Genomic DNA, 19,757 nt, shown 5'->3' with positions numbered 1-19,757 from the left:
AGGACACATTAATGAAAATAAAACAGAAATTGAAAAAAAAAAATACATGAAATTTAATACGAAGTATAATTGATACTCCGTATAAAATTGAGCAAAATAAAATGAGCAAAAAATTCTGAAAAAATTGAGCACAAAAATTTTATACGAAGTATACATGAAATTGATAATTATGTAACCAAAAACACAAACAAAAATTGGAAAAAAAAAAAGAGGAAATTACCTAGATTCCTCCATTGTAGCAAGTAGACGCAATTCGAAGGAAAAAAATGAAAAATGTAGATAGACAACTCTGCAATTTGAAGACAGTAACGAAATTCGACTGAAAAAATCGAAAATGTAGATAAAAAAATTCTGGAAATTGAAGACAGGAAGAGAGAGAGAAGGTATAGAGAGAGATTAAAGAAGAAGAATAGAAAGACGAGTAAAGTATGAAACCTTTAAATATCATGTGTAGGTCGCATGCAAGCAAAAACGAGTAAAATGACTGTTATAACTCTGGGTGTACCATACACCTAGGTATATAACACTAATATATCTTAGTGGTACTCTTTTTCCTCTATGAATCACTCTAAGATAGAGAATTAGAGATGGAAAATGTAGGTGTGGGTTCCCTATATATTAGCTAGAATTATTTTGGACAATGCCTCTCAAAAATCTCAACCTTTAAGATAACTCTACCCACTTAATAGATGAATTGGTCAAGTTGACCGGGTTTTACTTGATCCAACTTGCAAATTAAAGAAACTTATCAAATAAGGAAACAAGCTCACTAACTAACCTCGTTGTTTTGTACTCCGTATATTTTTTCTTTTTTGTATTTAAGGTAATGACAATGACTTGACTAGACCTTAAACCCTCACGATAATTCTAGAATCACATACTTCTAGAATTTAAGGTAAAAGTCTTATCAAATGAGCCAAACTTTGCTTAATAGGTCTTTTTTTAATACTTGTATTTGATTTTTATTGAGTAATCCAATCAACTACTGAGTCAATTCTTACTACCTCTAATATCTAAACAACAAAATCAAAATTGAAACTACTGTATAAGACAAAATATAGACAAAGTTAGGTTTAGCCCAACCAAACTTTTATCCCTTCCAAGTTACAACTCACCTTAACCCAATCAGCACTCCTTCACATTAATTAGCCCAAAAGCCATTATGCCTTAAAATTAGGTACATAAAAAAAAACAAAAAAATTAATTAAACAATCTATTTATAACTAATACTAAATAGAAACCGCTGACATCATTCTCTTTTTAAATTGTACTCATGTCATGCTCTCATAAAAAATTTCCCGCCTTAATGTATTGATGACATCATTTTAAATTTTTTTTTTCTTTTGTGCTAAATCCTTCCATCTATTATGCCTTGAAAATAGAACTAATCCGATTCCCCCCAATTATTGAAAACCCTTATTGCTTTTCTTCTTCCTCAATTACGTTGTTTTGTTGCCTTTTTCTTATTTCAATATTTAAATTCTCTCTCTCTCTGTCCTTTTTTTTTTTGTTTTGTTGAATGTGTGCAGTTATTGATTCTTTTGTTTTATAATTTTGATTAATATTCAATGTAATACAATTGTTTTATTTTTAAAAGTATTTCAATTAATTGTAACTAATACTAAAATAGAAACCACTGACCTCATTCCCTTCTTGAATTGTACACATGTCATGCTATCATAAAAAAATTTCCCGCCTATATGTATTGATGACATCATTTTAATAATTTTTTTTTCTTTGGTGCTAAATCCTTCCATCTATTATGCCTTGAAAATAGAACTATTCCCATTCTCCCCAACTATTGAAAACATAGTTGTTAAAATCCCGATCCGGATCTTACGATCCTACGATTCTACGATACAAAATTGCGTGATCGATCCGGATCTTTGTTAGGATCTTAAAGTTTGTAGGATCTTACGATCCTACTCCGATATTAGTTATGAGTGGTCGGATCTCAACACGATCCTACGATCCGATCCAACATTTTACGATAGTATGAGACTTTAATTTTTTTGACATATTTTTTTATTACTCATTAGGTTATATGCACCTAAATTTAATTTATTCAATAATTATCGCTAATAAATTAGCGAATCCGAGACATTAATATGATTTTATCAATTGACAACTTGCAATTGTCATATTAAGGTCTCATTCTTGACAAATTTGCGCATAATTTATTAATTTAAACTTGTGTTATCAATCTTCTAACTACCATAAAGACAAACCTAAATGAAGATCGACCTTTCTTAAGCAAACCAATGTCTTTTAGCATTAAAACCCCTTAGAAGAAATGTTTTTAAGTCAATTTATAGCATAATATATAATATTATTCGTTATTAAGTAGGATCTTACGATCCGATTCTATCGATTCGATCTCACCCCCCCCCCCAATCGATCCAAGGTAGGACCCCGATCCTAATAACCTTGATTGAAAACCCTTATTGATTTTCTTCTTCCTCAATTGCGTTGTTTTGTTGCCTCTTTCTTATTTCAATATTTAAATTTTCTCTTCTTTTTTTTTTTTTTTTTTTGAATGTGTGTAGTTATTGGTTCTTTTGTTTTATAATTCTGATTAATATTCAATGTAATACAATTGTTTTATTTTAATAAGTATTTCAAATAATTGTTAAAAATTATGATGGTTTTAATTTTTTTTTTGAAGGAATGGTTTTAAATTTGTAATTATTAATCAATTTGCGTTTTTTTATTAAACCGTACTTAGTACGGGAGCTAAACTAGTTTCCTGGTAATAAGACCATACCATAACAAATTCATTCCCTTTTACAAACAACAACATAGAAAACCAAAACCCCCAAAATTCAACCCAAATTAATCCCTAGAAATCAATCGAAAAAAACCCCCAAAAAATCAAAAATGGCAAGTAATCAGAAAAACCCATTTTCTGATCAACAAAATCAATCATACCCAGAAATGCCACCAATTCGTGTAAAACCACCAGCATCAACAACAGCATCTTCGCCAAGAGTGACTGTTTCAACCCCAACAGCCACCGCAACTGGCGCCGCTGCCGAGACTCCGACGGCTGGTGCGGCGAGGAAGATTGCGATTGCTGTGGATCTGAGCGACGAAAGTGCTTTCGCTGTTAAATGGGCTGTTGACCATTACCTTCGTCCTGGTGATGCTGTTGTTCTTCTTCATGTTCGTCCTACTTCTGTACTTTATGGTGCTGATTGGGGTTGCGTCGATTTTTCTGCTTCTGATAATGCTGAGGGTAACGATAATGAAGAGTCGCATCAGAAGCTTGAAAATGATTTCGACGCTTTTACTAGTTCTAAGGCTGCTGATCTTGCCCAACCCCTTATTCAAGCTCAGGTTTGATTTTTGATTTTGTTGAAGAATTGGTAATTTTTTTGATTAGGGTTTTCTTGGGGTTTTTGATTGTGTGAATACCCAATTCTAATTTTGCATAAATGCCCTAAACTTGGATGTTTGGGGGTTTTGGTATCTGGGGTTTTGTAAATTGTTTGATTTTAAAAGACCCATTTCTCCAATGTTTCTATTTTTGCACTTGTGAAGTATTTGGGGTTCTGCAATATTCTAATCCCTAATTTGGTATGTTGAAATTTTAGGGGTTTAGTAATCTGGGTTTTTGTAGAAATGTACAGTGATGTCCAATTCGATCCTCCAAACCTGTTAATTTCGCGGTTTTTGATTGTTCTAGGTGACTTTAGAGGGTTTTTTGACTTGGGATTTGTAAGGATTTGCTGACTACTGCCATTTTGGTGATCAGCATTAGTTTGACTCTTGTTGAATTGTGATGATTAAGCTGTAATCTTTGTCGTGTTTGTATTGAATTTATCACACAGACACTGGTAATTTTTTTGATTGTACATTTGCAAAATTTGAGCCTAAGTGATGAGTTTGGTGGGATTTTTGAAGGCTTTGATTGGGAAATATAACAGGTCTTAACTTATTGATTATGCAATTATGGATGAGTGCAGATTATGTGGTGGCCGGTGGGTGCGATTAACTTTAATAAAAACCAATTGTTGAAAGGTGATGAAGTTGTCAATTCTGGGGATGTCATTTGTTTACTTTGTTGGATTGGACTTTTTGATTATTCTATCTTCTCATGAAAATGTTATGGTGGTGTTGTGTATTGAGTCTGTTGACCTTGTAGAAGTATTGACTTGACCCTTGTAGTCATTGGTTAGAATTTTTTATTTCTAATTTAAAAGTCTTTCATGCAACTCATGGTGACAGGGTCACTGGGGTCTTGCATTTGCCTATTTCCTAGTGAGTTCGCCTAGAAAATGATTGAATCTTTGTCTTTTTTTTCTGCTTGGTAGTAGTTTATGTTGTATGAAATGATCAGTCACTTTGGGTTTCTAAGAAAGAGAAGATAAATTTTCAAATCAGGGGGTTGTTGAGTAATACATAATTCCTTCAACTGACTTTCGTGATTTCTCAGGGAAATCCAAAATTAGACTACTATGTTTTCTGCTCAATATTGGTTTAAATTTACTTTATTGGTATTAATATATCTAGATTAAGATTTTTTTTAAGCATTGACATTAGTGCTGATGTTGTTTAATTTCCATTACTGTTTTAGGTGCCATACAAAATTCACATTGTGAAAGACCATGACATGAAGGAAAGACTATGTTTGGAGGTAGAGAGGTTGGGTTTCAATGCTGTAATCATGGGAAGTCGTGGCTTTGGTGCATCTAAGAGAGGAAGCAATGGTAGGCTTGGGAGTGTCAGTGATTATTGTGTGCGCCACTGTGTCTGTCCTGTAGTGGTTGTGCGTTATCCTGATGAAAAGGAGGGAAATGATGGAGATGATGAAATGGTTGCTGTGGCTGAGGCAGATGAAGTAAGGGCAGTCGAAGAGGATGAAGAGTACCATGATGCATCAGATGAACGCAAGGGTTAGTGATTTACCTTATTGACTGAAATGATTGATTTAGGTGTTTTATTGATTATCAATCCATCTACATGTCAATAATGTGGTGTCATTGTGTGGTTGAATGTTGATTATGTGTACTAAGTATTGTTTTCCATCTGGTACTTAGGGTTCATAATTTCTGACGCTGTTTAATTTTTATTAGCGTGAGTGGGGATTAAGAAGTATTGATACCTTTTTTGTTTACTCTATCAGAAGTCATTATCCTCTATGAAGGTCATTTGAATGTGCTTGCTTGTATTATGTAGCATGAAATTTATATATCTAAGGCTGATGTGTGGCTTTATATACATCCATAACCTTTTCATGTTATAAAGAGTAATCTGTAAAAAAAAAAGCCTTTAAAAGTTAAATGCATGCAATTATATAATGGTGCTCTTTTCCGGAAGTTAAAAATTGAAGTTCTTTATGTTTGTAAACACGGGGAACATTATTTTATCAAAAATATGTGAATTAGGCGTGGCAAAGTCACTCCCACAAAATCTTCATGAATAATCTTCTTTAACTCTGTAGGAAGATCTTGAAGGAATCAAGGTTCTAAAGTATTGCCAAGATGGCATCTAGTCTGGACAAGGAGAATCTGCTAACGAATATGAATCACTTCTCTGTGCAGATTAATTCAACTATTAGTATGGCATTGTGATTTAATCTACTTCTTTCCTTCTTATATTCTTGCAACAATAGCAAGTGGATGAACTAGCCCAAGTTTGAAGAAAAAGCAAAAGGGAGAAATTTCGACTAATTGACCCTATGTGATTATATATAGAAGAGAGAGATATATAGGTAAATAAGTGGCTTGGGCAAGTGTAAACTTGTAGCTTATAATGTGAACTCATTCTAAAATAGAATTGTTGCAGCAATTGTGAAACTTCCCAAAATTGCTTTGTTGCAATTAATTAAGAACGAAGGAAGTATGTCATATGCTTGGGTATTTGATAAGTTGCGATTACCCTTATTTTATATTTTACGTATGTGTCTATAAAGTCTTAAATAGGTGGTTGGGCCCAATCATCTTTTGTAGTTGTGCTCTACTAGGGTTTCATCATTTGAATCTTAAAAGGTGTCACTAGGTCATTAATTTTTCAAGACCCTTGGGTGAATGTGAATATTATATTAATTTCTTTGTAACTGATTTTTATCTCAAAAATTATGTTACCCTGTGGAGATTGGAGTATGCGGTACAACACTCCAAAAAAAGGTGACAATACTTTAGTAGCCATGTCTGTCCCTTGGATTTATGCCCACAGTAGACCTTTCCGACTTTGTGTAATGTATGTGTTTAATATGTTTTAAGTTATAAAAAGCGCACCTAGGCGCAAGGCACAAGGCTCAAAGACCTACAAAAATCATGTGCCTATGCGTTTTTTTTTCTAGGTTGCTTCTTGTGCCTTTGCACCTTATGTTGTAAGGCATCAATAGGTAATGCTTAAGATAATATTTTTAAAAAAATCCAGGGAAGTTTGTGACAGTCAGGTTTACTTAAATTCTAGAGGTGATAGAAACCCCATATCTCACAATTCTATAAGAAGAGGCCTAGCTATTGATCACAGAGACCTTTCATCTTTTCTCAGAATTCCTTTTTTAGATGTATTTGATAGAAATCAATATATTTTCTGGTGTATATGAAGTGCTCCTCACCTACGAAAGGCGCGCTCCTTTGCCTTGCGCCTAGGCTTCAAAGACTTTTGCTCCTTGGTGCGCCCTTCAAAACTAAGAGTATGTTTCACAGTGTCATAAATGAGTCATTGGAGGGCATTAAGTGGGCTGGACTTTCTCTTAATATTTAGAGTTGTCAATTTAAGGACTGCAGCTGGAATTTTCTTTGCAATTGAGACGCTTTGTTTTTGAGATGCTTCATTGTTGGTTTTTACACTGTAACTTTAAATGAGGATTGTAGAATTGATGCTTTGGATTCTTACAGAATAACAAAAGCATCACTTTGACAAGGAGTTGAAATTTATTTGATTTCCCTTGGCATAGTATTTAAAGAGCTTGAAGATGTACAACTACTTGGATATATTGCCCATGAAACTGTGATAATTAATGTAGCCTTGGTCCCTGAGAAATATCACCTCTTACAATATTTAAGCTCCACAATGAAAATGAAATGCTTATTCTTATTTTGTGTATTGCTGCACCTAGGAGTGCTAATCGAGCGAGTCGACCACGAGCTAAGGGGTGCTCGACTCGATTCGAAAACTTTTTTCATGTGCTCAACTCGTGCTAGTTAAAGTTTCGAGCCAATAAAACCTGCTCGTACTCGTTAAAGTTTCGAGTTGAGTTGAGTAGCTCACAATCTACTCGTTAGAATTTCGGCCCTTCTAAAATTATAGGCCTTTATTGATTTTTTCACTTTATATAGTTTTCGTTTAATTATTCTATTTAATATTAAAGTTACTCTTTCTTTTTTACAATATAAATTAACTCTTATTAAGTGTCAAATTTGTTTATGGTAATAACTTTATTTGTAAATTTTATATTAATAAAATATATTATCGAGTTGCTCATGAGCTTATTGAGTCGAGTTAAAGCTTGCTCAACTCGTGCTTGTTAACATCTCGAGTCGAGTCGAATTCGAGTCGAACCAACTCAAGTCGAGTTTTGACCGAGCTTTGCTCACGAGCTGCTCAACTCGATTAGCACCCCTAGCTGTACCACAGTTTTTAAACTTGCTTGAAGTTGTAGCGTATCCAATTTCTTATTAGTTTTGTGGATCCTTGTTAAGGTACGGTTTTCCCTACTTCCCTAGTAGTAGGAAAAGGGGCAAATCAGCCCCTGCAACTATTGCACAATGTGCAATTAAAACTTCAGTTTGTTAATTTCTGGCAAAATTCCACCGTAAGCATAATCATGCCAAAAACAGACATGATTATATTACCCCACTAAATACACGCATATCATTTTTTGTTATTCATTTGCATTTGGCTTTAGGTCTTCTTTCACACAACAGTGCCTCGTAACCTCAGTGGATTCTCTCAATTCACCATCTCCTATTTACCTCTCAATTCTTGTAAATAACAGCTGTAAGATGAAATTTCTTTCATTTGCCTCCCTCTTCCACTTTTATTTAGTTTTAGATGTAAAGTTGCAGAAAACGAACTATGATTCCCACTGTATGAACTTTAACTTTCTGCTAAAACCAAATTTCCATCTCCCAAATGCTGTACTGCTGTCTGCTGCTAGAAGACAAAATGTATAATCCTACTCTGCAGAATAGATCTTGCAGGCTGCAGCAAAAGGAAAAGGATATAAAGTGATTAATTTGGGCGGATTTTGGCACATATATACGATTTTATTGTCTCTATGTTTTGGATTGTATAATGCTCTTGTTTCGATGAAAGTTTGCCTGCAAATTAGTGAATGGAGTTGATTACTCTGTAAATAGAGTTGCGGAGCTGAATTGCTGTAATTAAAAGTTGGGGGCTGATTTGTACATGAAACATAAGTTTTGGGGCTGATTTTCCACATTCCCCCAAGCTATCCTGTTTTAGGGTTTGGACACAAAAATTGATAGAAGTTTTGCTAGTTTTTTTTTTTTATTTTTATTTTATTTTATTTTTTTTTTAACTATTTTTTTTTTTATTTTTATAAAAGGTTACCTAGGTTTTCATCATGGAAATTAGGATCCATTTCAACCTGCCCTTATATTTTTGGCGGTATGTAGTAAGACCAATTAGCTTATCTCCCACCCAACCATCAGGGTATGTTTATGTTCCCTGCCTTTCCCCTGGAAAATGTTTAATTTCAATGACAATTCAGTGTTCTTGCCATTATTCTTTAGTATAACCATTCACTTTTGTGTGCTAATGTTGTTTATTGTGCAGCGGCAGCCTGAAGACCCTGAGCTGATACTGGGATATGGTGTGATTATTCAGTAGCAGGTACAAAAATCTGACTTGACGTCTATATGATGGTTGCTTGTATACTCGAGAGTCTCAACTAAAGAAGAAGAAGAAAAAAACGTGTTCTTTATTAGAGTTTGCTTATTGCCATTATCTTCTGCCTTTAGGCTCTATGTTTCTGACATGCTGTTATTGTTACTAATGTGTCAGATTGTTATCTCAAGAACAAGGAAATTTACTCTTCGCTTGTGTATTTTGCTGTGTAGAAATTGCATAGCTGGTATTGGGATCTATCAACATGAGCTGAAGCATGTTGGCTTTTGTGTGGAGTCTTGGTGCCATCTTCTTTTACTTTCCTGGATTTTACCACCTTCTGAATTGTTTTTTTTTTTTTTTTTTGTTTTTTAATGTGTATTTATTAGCTGTGAATTTCTGGTTTAGCCGTTTCAGAACCTGCCTTGCTCCTTGTATAACATTTTGCAGCTGCCTTAATGCTGATATAAGAATAGGCTATCTTTGATATCTAAAATTGCTTTGGCATTGTGGATGATTTTCATTTCTTATATGCTTTTATATGGCACCATTTGTTGGATTAATTCCTTTATATTCCGTTTTATAAACTCCAATGTTATACAGTATGCAGTAGTAAATCTTTGGGAATAGATTTCACATCCCATGTTCTAATGTTAGATGCTTATCACCCAATTAGTTTTGTGCCTGTTACTATTTTTTTAAAGCTCACCTCATTACAGGCTATACAGCTGTGCTCTTACATGTCAGGAGGGACTTCCGAGGGGTGTAGGCAGACAGGGTGTATTATGGGACTGTTGGTAAGTACTAGAGATTGAGGTTGTGGTTGCTTGATTCTGACTCGTAGGACAGATAGAGGGCCAATTGGTTGGATAGATTTGGGAGAGGACTTGGCTCTTATTGGAACCCATTCTCATCTAGAAAGGTTATAATAAGATTACAACTCTGAGATACTGAACTAATTCCATAGGACTGCTAGAGACCGCGAATAATGTGAAGGCCATGCATGCTAAGCGTGCAATGATGGCTGGTCGCTGTTCTTGTTGGGTATGGTTATCTTTTAACTGTAGTTGATTTGGTACTGCTGGTGTAGTGAAATACTGGAATCCAGTAATAGTAATGAGGTAAAGGATTAATACAGTATGAAATATTCCATGAGATTGTTTAACTGTCATGCTTTTCGATTGTGTCACTAGATTGGTGCTTAAAGTAGCGGGGGTTGCAAAAAAATTCTGATTACAATTTAAATTTACTCGGGATATTCGCAATGTTATATAAACCCAGATTTTTGCTGGAGGCGAGAGTTTAGTTCAGTACATTTCTTAAGGTACCTCTCGTTCGCCTCAACAACAGACGGCTAGGTACTATAATGTGTACCTGGTTGGCTTTGGTGTATATCTTATGTGTCAAGAGTTTTCTGTGTACCCATTACTCTCGAGTATTCTAGCTAGAGAGAATAAGAGAGATAAATGGCCAGGCTTGCTGACCATTGACGAAGGCTTGTTCTAGTAGCTGGTTTCGGTAAGTCCCAACTGGCAGGCCGCCAAAATTTGCATTCACAGAGCAAACCAGATTGATTGCAGTGCGGGATTAGCGTTCTCAACTGCAGGCAACTATGGATTCTTGGCCATGGCATAGGAATATTACGGAAAGGATGTATGATTATATCTGCTGCATTGTCTGTCTTTTATTTCGGCTACCTGAGTCTGTGGTTAGATGGGGTGATCCTTATTGAGTAATTAGTTTAGGCATTTGTTTGATCAAAGCGGTTATGATAAACTCTACTAATTAAACTACTGTATCTCTTTAATCTAATAAAGATTGGATGGTGATCTAATTTTGACATCGACAATTTTGTCCCAAGTAGAGTAAATTTGAGCTCATCACTTTGTTTCTTTGAGCATTGATTATAAGAGTAGTGCTGGAAGGTGACAAGCTTGGATTTTGATGGGAGGATCGTTTTGGGAATTCTGTTAGTATAATGGGACATTTCTTAGCAATGCAACAAAGAAAAGATTTTATGATGGTTGTGTTTTGAAGACAACCCCTTATAACGGAGCATTATGAACCACGACACTCGTCAACTTGCGTGTAAAAAATCACTTTAATTTGAAATTAGAGGTGGCTAATGATTTTCGAGAGTTTGGTTGCAGTTGGTTAAAGTTTTGAGGAATGGTATATTATTTGTTATTCGACTTTTTGAATAGTGTTTAGAATCGTTAGATCTAGCTTGACGAAATGAACAATTGGTTTAGCCCAATCAATTTCTACAAATTTCTTAAAAGTTTCAAAAAAAAAAAAATATGATTGTGGAATTTCCTCCTTGTTAAATAAACGAAAAATATTGTGTAAGGATCTTATTAAATTAATGAATGAAAGCGAAAAAACGTAAAACACTAAATATACTCATATCGTACCCCTTTCTGATTTTAAATTCACCAATAACGAGGACATTTTTTTAGGATTTTGTTTGTAAAGATTCATGGAGTACACAAATATTTGTTATCAATTGATGACCACACAAATGAAGACTATAAGCCAAATCAATGACCTCAAATCTCCTGAAGTATTGACAATCTCTGTTAAAATATCTAGTGGCCAAAACTAGATTCAAAAAATTGGTGTTTCACAAGAACCTCACAACCCCACTTAGGAAAACAATATAACATTGACAGTGTAGGTACCAACCAACCCTACCAAAGAATTAAAAATTGGCCTCTTTAATGTGGCTTGTCAGGTGCTCCCATCAACTATTTAATTAAATTTCACTCTAATTGTTTGACCTTATTATTCTTTCCAATTTCCTTCCTTCATTCCTTTGTCCCTCCAATTACCACCAATTGAACCATCCATGGTTTTGTTTTAGCTAATTTGTTCAATTGTATAAATCATCTACTAATGTACATGTTTTTAAGTTTATAACTTGTCAGGTTATCAACGCTAAAATTCTATTAAAAAAGAAATATAGTATAAATTTATTTTCTTTTATATGGCTAGTGAAGATCCAAATAAAGAAAAATACAAGTTAGAAATTTCAGCTAAACTCATGTTCATCCAATTATTTTTATTTTTTATATTATTTTTTAACCTCGTGTGCGACTGCTTGAGGTAAATGTTGAGTACGGTTTCAGTAAATGAGTTGAATTCAAACATTATAGTGGTTGAGTTTCAACAAATAACACCATTAACTTATTCAGTTATTCATTTAAGAGGTTCAGTGAGATTTTAATTATTGCAAGAAATGTATTCTAACAATAATTTCTTTGTATAATAATAATATAATAAATATACGAAGTATTAGAAGATATTTTTAATATAGGTATGCGACATGGGTCGAATTCGTATGTCAGAGTTTAGCTTTTGTAAATCGGGTAGGCTTTCTAAAATTATTACTCCGTAGAAGATATTTTTAATGAATGAACAAATTTATTAAAACAAAAATGAAATAAAATTCAATGTAACCTAAAGTTCCAATCCACTCAAAATCAATAAAAAGTAAAACAAATCAACCAATATAAATATACAAGTATAAATGTATAATACTTGGTATAAATATTTTCCCCAAATTACAAATATAAAATTAAATGAATGTAGATAAATTAAAGTTCTGCTCCACCAGACTTTAGCTTGGATGTATCGGTGCATGGGATGGGCAAAGCAAAATATCAAAGCAAATGAAGTTGTTTTTATGGATTTGCGTGAAAAAAATTTGTGTAATCGTGGAATGTGTTTTATGGAGTAGAAGCTTCATTGTCAAGTTTACCAAGTTGGCAGTGGGCCACTTAATGTAATATCACACTCAGTTGGGGGGCCCACTTAGAATATTTGAATGTGCCCTTATTGTACTTGTAAAACTTTCAACTTTCTCCAATTTTTGCCTCATTGTACCTAAAATAGAAATACATTATTGCCTCATTCTTAGCACTGTCAAAAACCGAACCGAACCAGTGAAACCGAACCGATTCAAACCGATCCGAATGAGAACCGAACCGATTAAAAACCGATTTTTTGAAACCGAAAACCGACCCGAACCGCATTTTAGTAAACCCGAAACCGAACCGATCCGAATAACGTTAAACCGTTTAAGAACCGAACCAAATCTAAACCGAACCGGAAAGGAAACCGAACCGAAAATAAACCGAACCGTTTACAAACCGAAACCGTTTAAACCGTCATAAAAACCGTTATAAACCGAACCGTTATAAACCGAACCGTTTACAAACCGAACCGTTTACAAACCGAACTGTTTACAAACCGAACCGTTTATAAACCGAACTGCTTATAAACCGAACTGTTTATGAACCGAATTCTTATAAATCGAACCGTTTACAAACTACTTACTACTAAGAGTGGTTATTGGGCGTGTCAGTGTGGGTCGATGCAAATCATTTAAGGGGCGAGTCGGTTGCAGGTCAAGATGAATATTTAGCGGGACAGAAATAATAACCAATAATTCGAGACAAATAAGGAACAACATATCAATATGTAATGTGACTAAAACTATTAATACTTGTTCTATGAAATTAAAACATTTTAACAATGAAGCAACACAATATATATTAAACATCACTAGTTCACTACAATACAACATCACGTCTTCTTAATTAGATGCAACACTTTCATCTATCACTTGTTTACCAATTTCAAAGACGTCTTCTTCAATATCACAATCATAACCACGTAACCAGCAATCAACTCACCAGAGGTGGAAAAGGCAATAGAACATGCACAGCCAAACGTACAAATTTGGCACTGAGAGCTTCAAAATCCTTTCAATTGCATACAATAAGTTTGCTTTCAGAGGATGCTGTGAATTTTGTACAATTGGATTGATATACTACAAAAATAGCAACAACAAAAAACAAAAAACAAAATGTCAAGATAACGTCTGAGATAGGAAAGCAGGGGGAAAAGATGAAATTTAATAGATAAAAGGAACAGACATTGGTGTAAACCACTCAAACAGCAAGAATTCAGAAATATATGACCCCCAACCAAGATCCCAAAACAAGACTGCTAACCTCACATAACCATAACCTCACATAACCAAAGCCAGCAGTGGAATTCACATCTGAGTTTAAAATGAATGACCATCTGAATAATAGGGTGGTCTTTCTATTTTACATCTGAATTTTACATTTCAGTAAGTGGTCTTTCGTTCTAGCTAAGAGTTTCCTAATCTATAAGTCTAAATGCAGCAGAAGATTGTTAAAAATAAAATTCTAACAAGGATCAATCTCACATCTTGTATTATTCACAAATACTTCTTCAGATGATTAAACTTGAGGAAATCTTTAACACATTACTACCAATAAGATTCCAGTAACACCACTAATCTCAGCTATTAAACAATTTTAGAATACAGATAATGTATAAGAAATTAATTAGTGAAAAAATACATGTAATTGATTAATACGAAGTATAGTATATCACAGAATCATATAGCTGGGATGGTATGGTTGTAAAATCGTATAAATTGCTAAAAACAAAAACAAAAAAAAAAAAAAAAAAAAAAAACAGAAAAAAAAATCGGAAACAATCAAAATCATGAACAATCGGAAAAAAAATCGAGATTAGCTTGAGTAAGTATAAATTTACCTTCAACTTAGCTTGAGAGTAGCTAGAGAGAGATTGAAAGAAGGTGCTGAGCTTGGAGATTGGAAGAAAGAACTGGAAGAAAGAACTGGAAGAAAGAAGCTAAGAACGAAAGAAGAAAGAAAGATGGGAAAAAAAAAATTATATATGACGGCTGAGAATCAAGGTAGAGAAGGAAGCTAGGGTTTTTTTCTTATTTTGGGAGGGAAATTCTAACTCAAAATATCTAAATTCTAAATCTAAAATTTGTTTTTCCTTTTGGTTTTTGGAGGGAAATTTCCCACCATTCATATTTTGAAGAAATTGTCAACCAAAAAATAAAATCAATTTTCCACTTTGTAATAATCAAAATTTTTAATTTTTGTTTAACAACATTAAACAAACTTTTATACAATTGATTAATTACATGGTTTCAAAAAAAAAACTAATTACATTTCTCGAATCCCGATAAAACGATATACACCTACATAATATCAGTTTTTAATTTTTTATAAATTTTTTTAACACACACATTAAAATATTAAGTTCTTTAGATTATAAAATGTGAATCAGTTAGCGTGTAAATGTCTAGCGTTGCAATTAATAAAAAAATCGAAGACCGTTTAATAATATAATGACGTCATATCTTAGAGAGCTAGTAATATTACGGATTTGTACGTATAAGCAATACACTTGTAATCGTGTAAACTTATAAATGATATAATTGACTAGTAGATTAGTACATAAATACAAATTACTTAATTAGAAATGTGTTATGACTACATGAGTGATTGACTAATATCGTAATATGACTATATAGTATATAAGCAATTGTCAATTTAGCATAGCTGCATAATAGAATAATAGTGTACTAGACTATCCTACTCGGTAATATACTAATACCATTTCAGTATTTGATATGTTAGACTTAAGTTAAAAGTTAGTCTTTCTTATTAACTTGTTAGTCTAATTAAATAATTACTAATTACTAATTAGTGACTTAAGCCTTAGGGGTAAACCAGTAAAGGATATAGAATCAATATTACCTTCTTCTTCATTAATGTGTTCTTTCATTATATTGTATAAATCAAACTACTTTGTAATATCTTCATATATAACTTTATGCAAATATATAATGATAAACGAGCCTTAATTATCAGTCTTGTTGACTAATTAAGAATCGAATACCAAATTGCAAATTTCGATGTTACAACAACTCATCAAATCATGATTATGACACTGTTAACTAAATGATCAAATCAGAAGCAGATAATAATCTGATAGTAAAACAATAATACATTAATGCACTAAACTTTTATAATCTACTTCGTAATAAACTAGTAAGATCAGTATGGCTAAACTTGAATCATAACATTATATGTATTTATAAAAATAATGAGAATTTGCATATAATATGATGCCTCAATACGAAGTGATGAAGTCTCGGCTTGATATAAAACTTGTTAACTAGCAAAAAGTTAGAAAGTAGTACAAAATTTTTTGAAATCAAAAACAGATCTAGACTCGAACCGTAATTTAGTAAATCTGAAATAAAACCGATCTAAATAATGTTAAATCATAGAAGAACCAAACCCGTGAACGAACCGAACCAGTTATAACCGAACTAAAATAAAACTACACCAAAAAAGAACCGAACCGTTTCCAACCTGAAACTGTTTGAACCGGTATAATCACCATTTACACCGAACCATTAATAAACCGCAACCCGTTTGCACCAAACCGTTTACTACCGGGACTATTTACAACCCGTACCGTTTACAACCCGAACCGAATTTAAACCGAGTTAAAAACCGTTTACACCAAACCGTTAACATACCGCAACCCGTCTGCATCGAACCGTTTACAACCCGGACTGTTTACATCCCGGACCATTTACAACCCGAACCAAATTTAAACCGGGTTAAAAACCGTTTACACCAAACCGTTAACAAACCGCAACCCGTCTGCACCGAACCGTTTACTACCCGGACCGTTTACAACCCGAACCGAATTTAAACCGGGTTAAAGACCGTTTACACCGAACCGTTAACAAACCGCAACCCGTTTGCACCGAACCGTTTAGAACCCGAACCGAATTTAAACCGTTCAAGAATAAACCGAAACCGAACCGAACCGATAATTATTTAAACCGAACCGAAACCGACCCGTTAGACATTTAAACCGATTTCAAACCGACTCGATTTCAAACCGAACCGAAACCGAACTGTCAAACCGTTTTGACAGTGCTACTCATTCTAGTGATCCATATCATGTGGGGATAAACCCTTTTGTGTCTAAATGGGTACCAAAAGTAGATTAGGTTTTCTACTTGAAATTTTTAAGAATCTTTTTCCCCAAATGGTATAAGATTATAATTCTTTTTTTTATATATATTATTTGGTTTGAAAATGTTTGTCATCACACAATTTACGTGGATTGAGTTGGATAAGTAGTGGATGTAACTTTTGTTCCAGTATAAACAAAAGGTGTATTGTTTAGCTTTAGGCACTGAGAATAGTTCTAAGATGACGCCATTTGTAAGATTCGAATGCCAATAGTCTTGTGGATTTATGATTTGACATATTGGTATGTAGAAAATTTAATTTAAGAAAATAGAGTGTTAAGGGTTTAAGATTAAATTAATAGTTGAGCGTTGTTTTTTCTTACATGTTTATGGAGAACAGTGGCGGAGCCAGGATTTGTAATCCGGGGGGACAGTTTTTAGATGTTTCATAATCGACAATAATTATAAGAAAAAAGAAATTGATCACATAAATTGTTTAATATATATTTGAAATCGCTTATGAGATATGACAATTATTCTTATATGGTGAAAGAGGAGTTGTTAAAAAATTAATTGCATATTAAGAAATTTATTAACCAAATTTTTTTTTTTATGCTGGTAAACCCCAATTTTAAGGTATGTAATCCTTAATAATCGATAAATATGATTTATCAAATGATAAGCATTTACACAAATTGATAGTAGATGTAAAGGGATTTGGGTTACATTTTAAAAAAAAAAATAATAATAAATAAATAAACTTTCTTTGACTAAAAATAAAATTGGAAACTTAGTTCCAAACAAGCTATAAAAAAAATAGAATTTAGGCACACATAATTAGAGAGATAAAAAAATACGGAGACATGTGTTCATTACAAATAGTTTAATAACACATTAGTAATCACTATCAACAAGGCGATACTTGATTAAACAGTTAAATGAGAGTAATTAGAGGTTTGAAGACTTATAATACTTTGTATATATAAATTACATACTATATAATGAAATTTAAAAACCAGTAAAAAAAAAAAAAAATAGCAAAAAGAAACAAAAAAAATGATCGGGTAAAGAATCGAACCTAGGATCAAAGAGAAATACAAGCTTTACTCAAGCCCATCAACCACCAGACCAAATGTTGTCTTTGTTATATAAGGTATACATGTAAGGTATTTATTCTTATTTACAGCATTTATTTAAGCTAACATAAATTAAATTTTTTTTTGGAAAAATGGGGGGACAACCGTCCCCCCTTGTTCCTACATGGCTCCGCCCCTGATGGAGAAGTCATATGATCCAACAAAAAGGAACTTTCAAATGATGTATGGCAATGTGAGTTTAGAATTGTGAATGACTCAAGAAAACTCCTTAAGAGAACATAGTGTGCATTGTTTAAAGTGTTTCTTTTGCTACTTCTTCGTGAAATGCCAATGAAAGGATTCTCGACGTACTTCTTTTCATTACATAGATTATCTCACGCTCAACTGCAATGTTTTGTTTATTTAATTCGATGTGATGAATCAATCAAATGTTAGCTCTATATAAATAAACAAGTAAAATTTCCATGCACGAGATTTGATATGATTGGAATTGATGAAGAGCAAAGATAAAACAATATTAACCTCATCTCTCATAGTGTAAATAAATATAAAGTTGTCTAGCTAGTTAGGTTTTTTTATTTTATTTATTTATTTATTTATTTTGAGACAAACTAACTAATATTCTATTTAAATTTTCAGGAAAAAATCTTTTTTAAAAAATATTCGAGGGAAATAAAAAGTATACCCAACTATAAATCATCGTGTTTTATGGAATCTGTCTATCACTATCATCTCACATCCCTCACACATCTTCTTGTCGTCTTTGAGAAGTTTTATCCCTGTCAACCACTAAAGATGCCAAAAGCGATCCCTTTTTTCTTCATCAAATTTTTGCCTTTAATATTTGAGTTCTATCCCTACTCTCACCACCACCATTGGTATTCAATGGTGGGTCTTTTGAGTTTCTTTTAGCCAAATACATGAACAATATAAGTCATATACTCACATGTGCTCTATTATTACCAAACATTGCTTACTTTGATCGAATGGACACAAATTTGGACATATATGTGGTGTAGTGATCTTTTATATCATCAATTTCTAACATGACTTGTTAATTGTGACAGTCTAACAAATCGAGTTAGTTCTTCAAGTAGTATTATCAATCGAATTCTTGTTGACAAGAATTGATTGAGACTATTGGTAATGGAGTAGATTATAGCCAAAAGAGACCATAAATATTAGTCATATTATTTAGGGCCCAAAAAAACAGACTTAATAGTTGGTAGTTGACGTACCACCTAGCTTCGAAAACAATCAATCCTGCAATCCACATGTCAGTCAAGGACTCCGTACTCCCATTACTTGAGGCTAATGGATTTATAATTTTATTGGAATAGAGCTGAGGCTACTACTATAATAGTATAATACAACCTTTAAAAAACATAGTAGTGCTTGCTAGCTACATACTAATAAAATTATTTATTACATTCACAATTTATCATTCAATAACTATATCAATATGTGTCTCTACAACAAAACAAACGAAGATCATCATATTCTAAAAAGACCTAAGCTAGGAATTCAAGCCGTTGTACAAATTAGAACAAATCTACTTATACTATATATATATATATATATATATATATATATATATATATATATATATATATATATATATATATATATATAATTAAACTAACTACTACATACTCGTACTATTTATGTTATTGGTGTAAGAGCTAATTAAAAGTTAATTAATATCACAAGTACAATAATATTAATTCATCAAAATTAATTAATAATCAGTACTAGATCGAGAATAATTATTATTCCCATGTAATTAATTAATTAATTAATCATGAAAGCATATAAAACTGCCGCTTACGCTTCAAAGATGATGGTAACATCATTGATGAAATGCGACCATCATCACCTTAACGATCCTCATCCTCATCTCCGTCCTCTGCTTCATTGCTACTCGAGCAAGAAACATTGTTTAATCCTCGAGTTATAGCATTATTAGATGTCGATCGACGACGTTGTCAAAGGTACCACTT

General features: G+C 33.0%; 1 protein-coding gene across 3 annotated transcripts; it reads left to right on the top strand.

Moving 5' to 3' along the window:
- The first annotated feature begins 2,718 nt into the window (after positions 1-2,718).
- LOC110693177 (universal stress protein PHOS32-like) lies at positions 2,719-9,368 on the top strand. Of its 3 annotated transcripts, none has more exons than XM_021870301.1 (4): positions 2,724-3,336; positions 4,577-4,895; positions 8,755-8,811; positions 8,983-9,368. In XM_021870301.1, exons 1-3 carry the CDS (start codon positions 2,878-2,880, stop codon positions 8,763-8,765), a joined length of 789 nt encoding a protein of 262 aa, XP_021725993.1. In that variant the 5' UTR covers positions 2,724-2,877; the 3' UTR covers positions 8,766-8,811; positions 8,983-9,368. The 3 variants fall into 3 exon arrangements, with proteins under 3 accessions (XP_021725995.1, XP_021725993.1, XP_021725994.1); XM_021870302.1 differs by having other exon boundaries at positions 2,725-3,336; positions 9,039-9,368; XM_021870303.1 differs by lacking the exons at positions 8,755-8,811; positions 8,983-9,368 and adding an exon at positions 5,444-5,955 and having other exon boundaries at positions 2,719-3,336.
- The last annotated feature ends 10,389 nt before the right edge of the window (positions 9,369-19,757 follow it).

The sequence above is a fragment of the Chenopodium quinoa genome, unplaced genomic scaffold (genome assembly GCF_001683475.1).
Source record: "Chenopodium quinoa cultivar QQ74 unplaced genomic scaffold, ASM168347v1, whole genome shotgun sequence".
NCBI classification, from domain to species: Eukaryota; Viridiplantae; Streptophyta; class Magnoliopsida; order Caryophyllales; family Amaranthaceae; genus Chenopodium; species Chenopodium quinoa.
The sequence above is the reverse complement of the archived record's forward strand: the minus strand, read 5'-3'. Positions and strand labels throughout refer to the sequence as shown.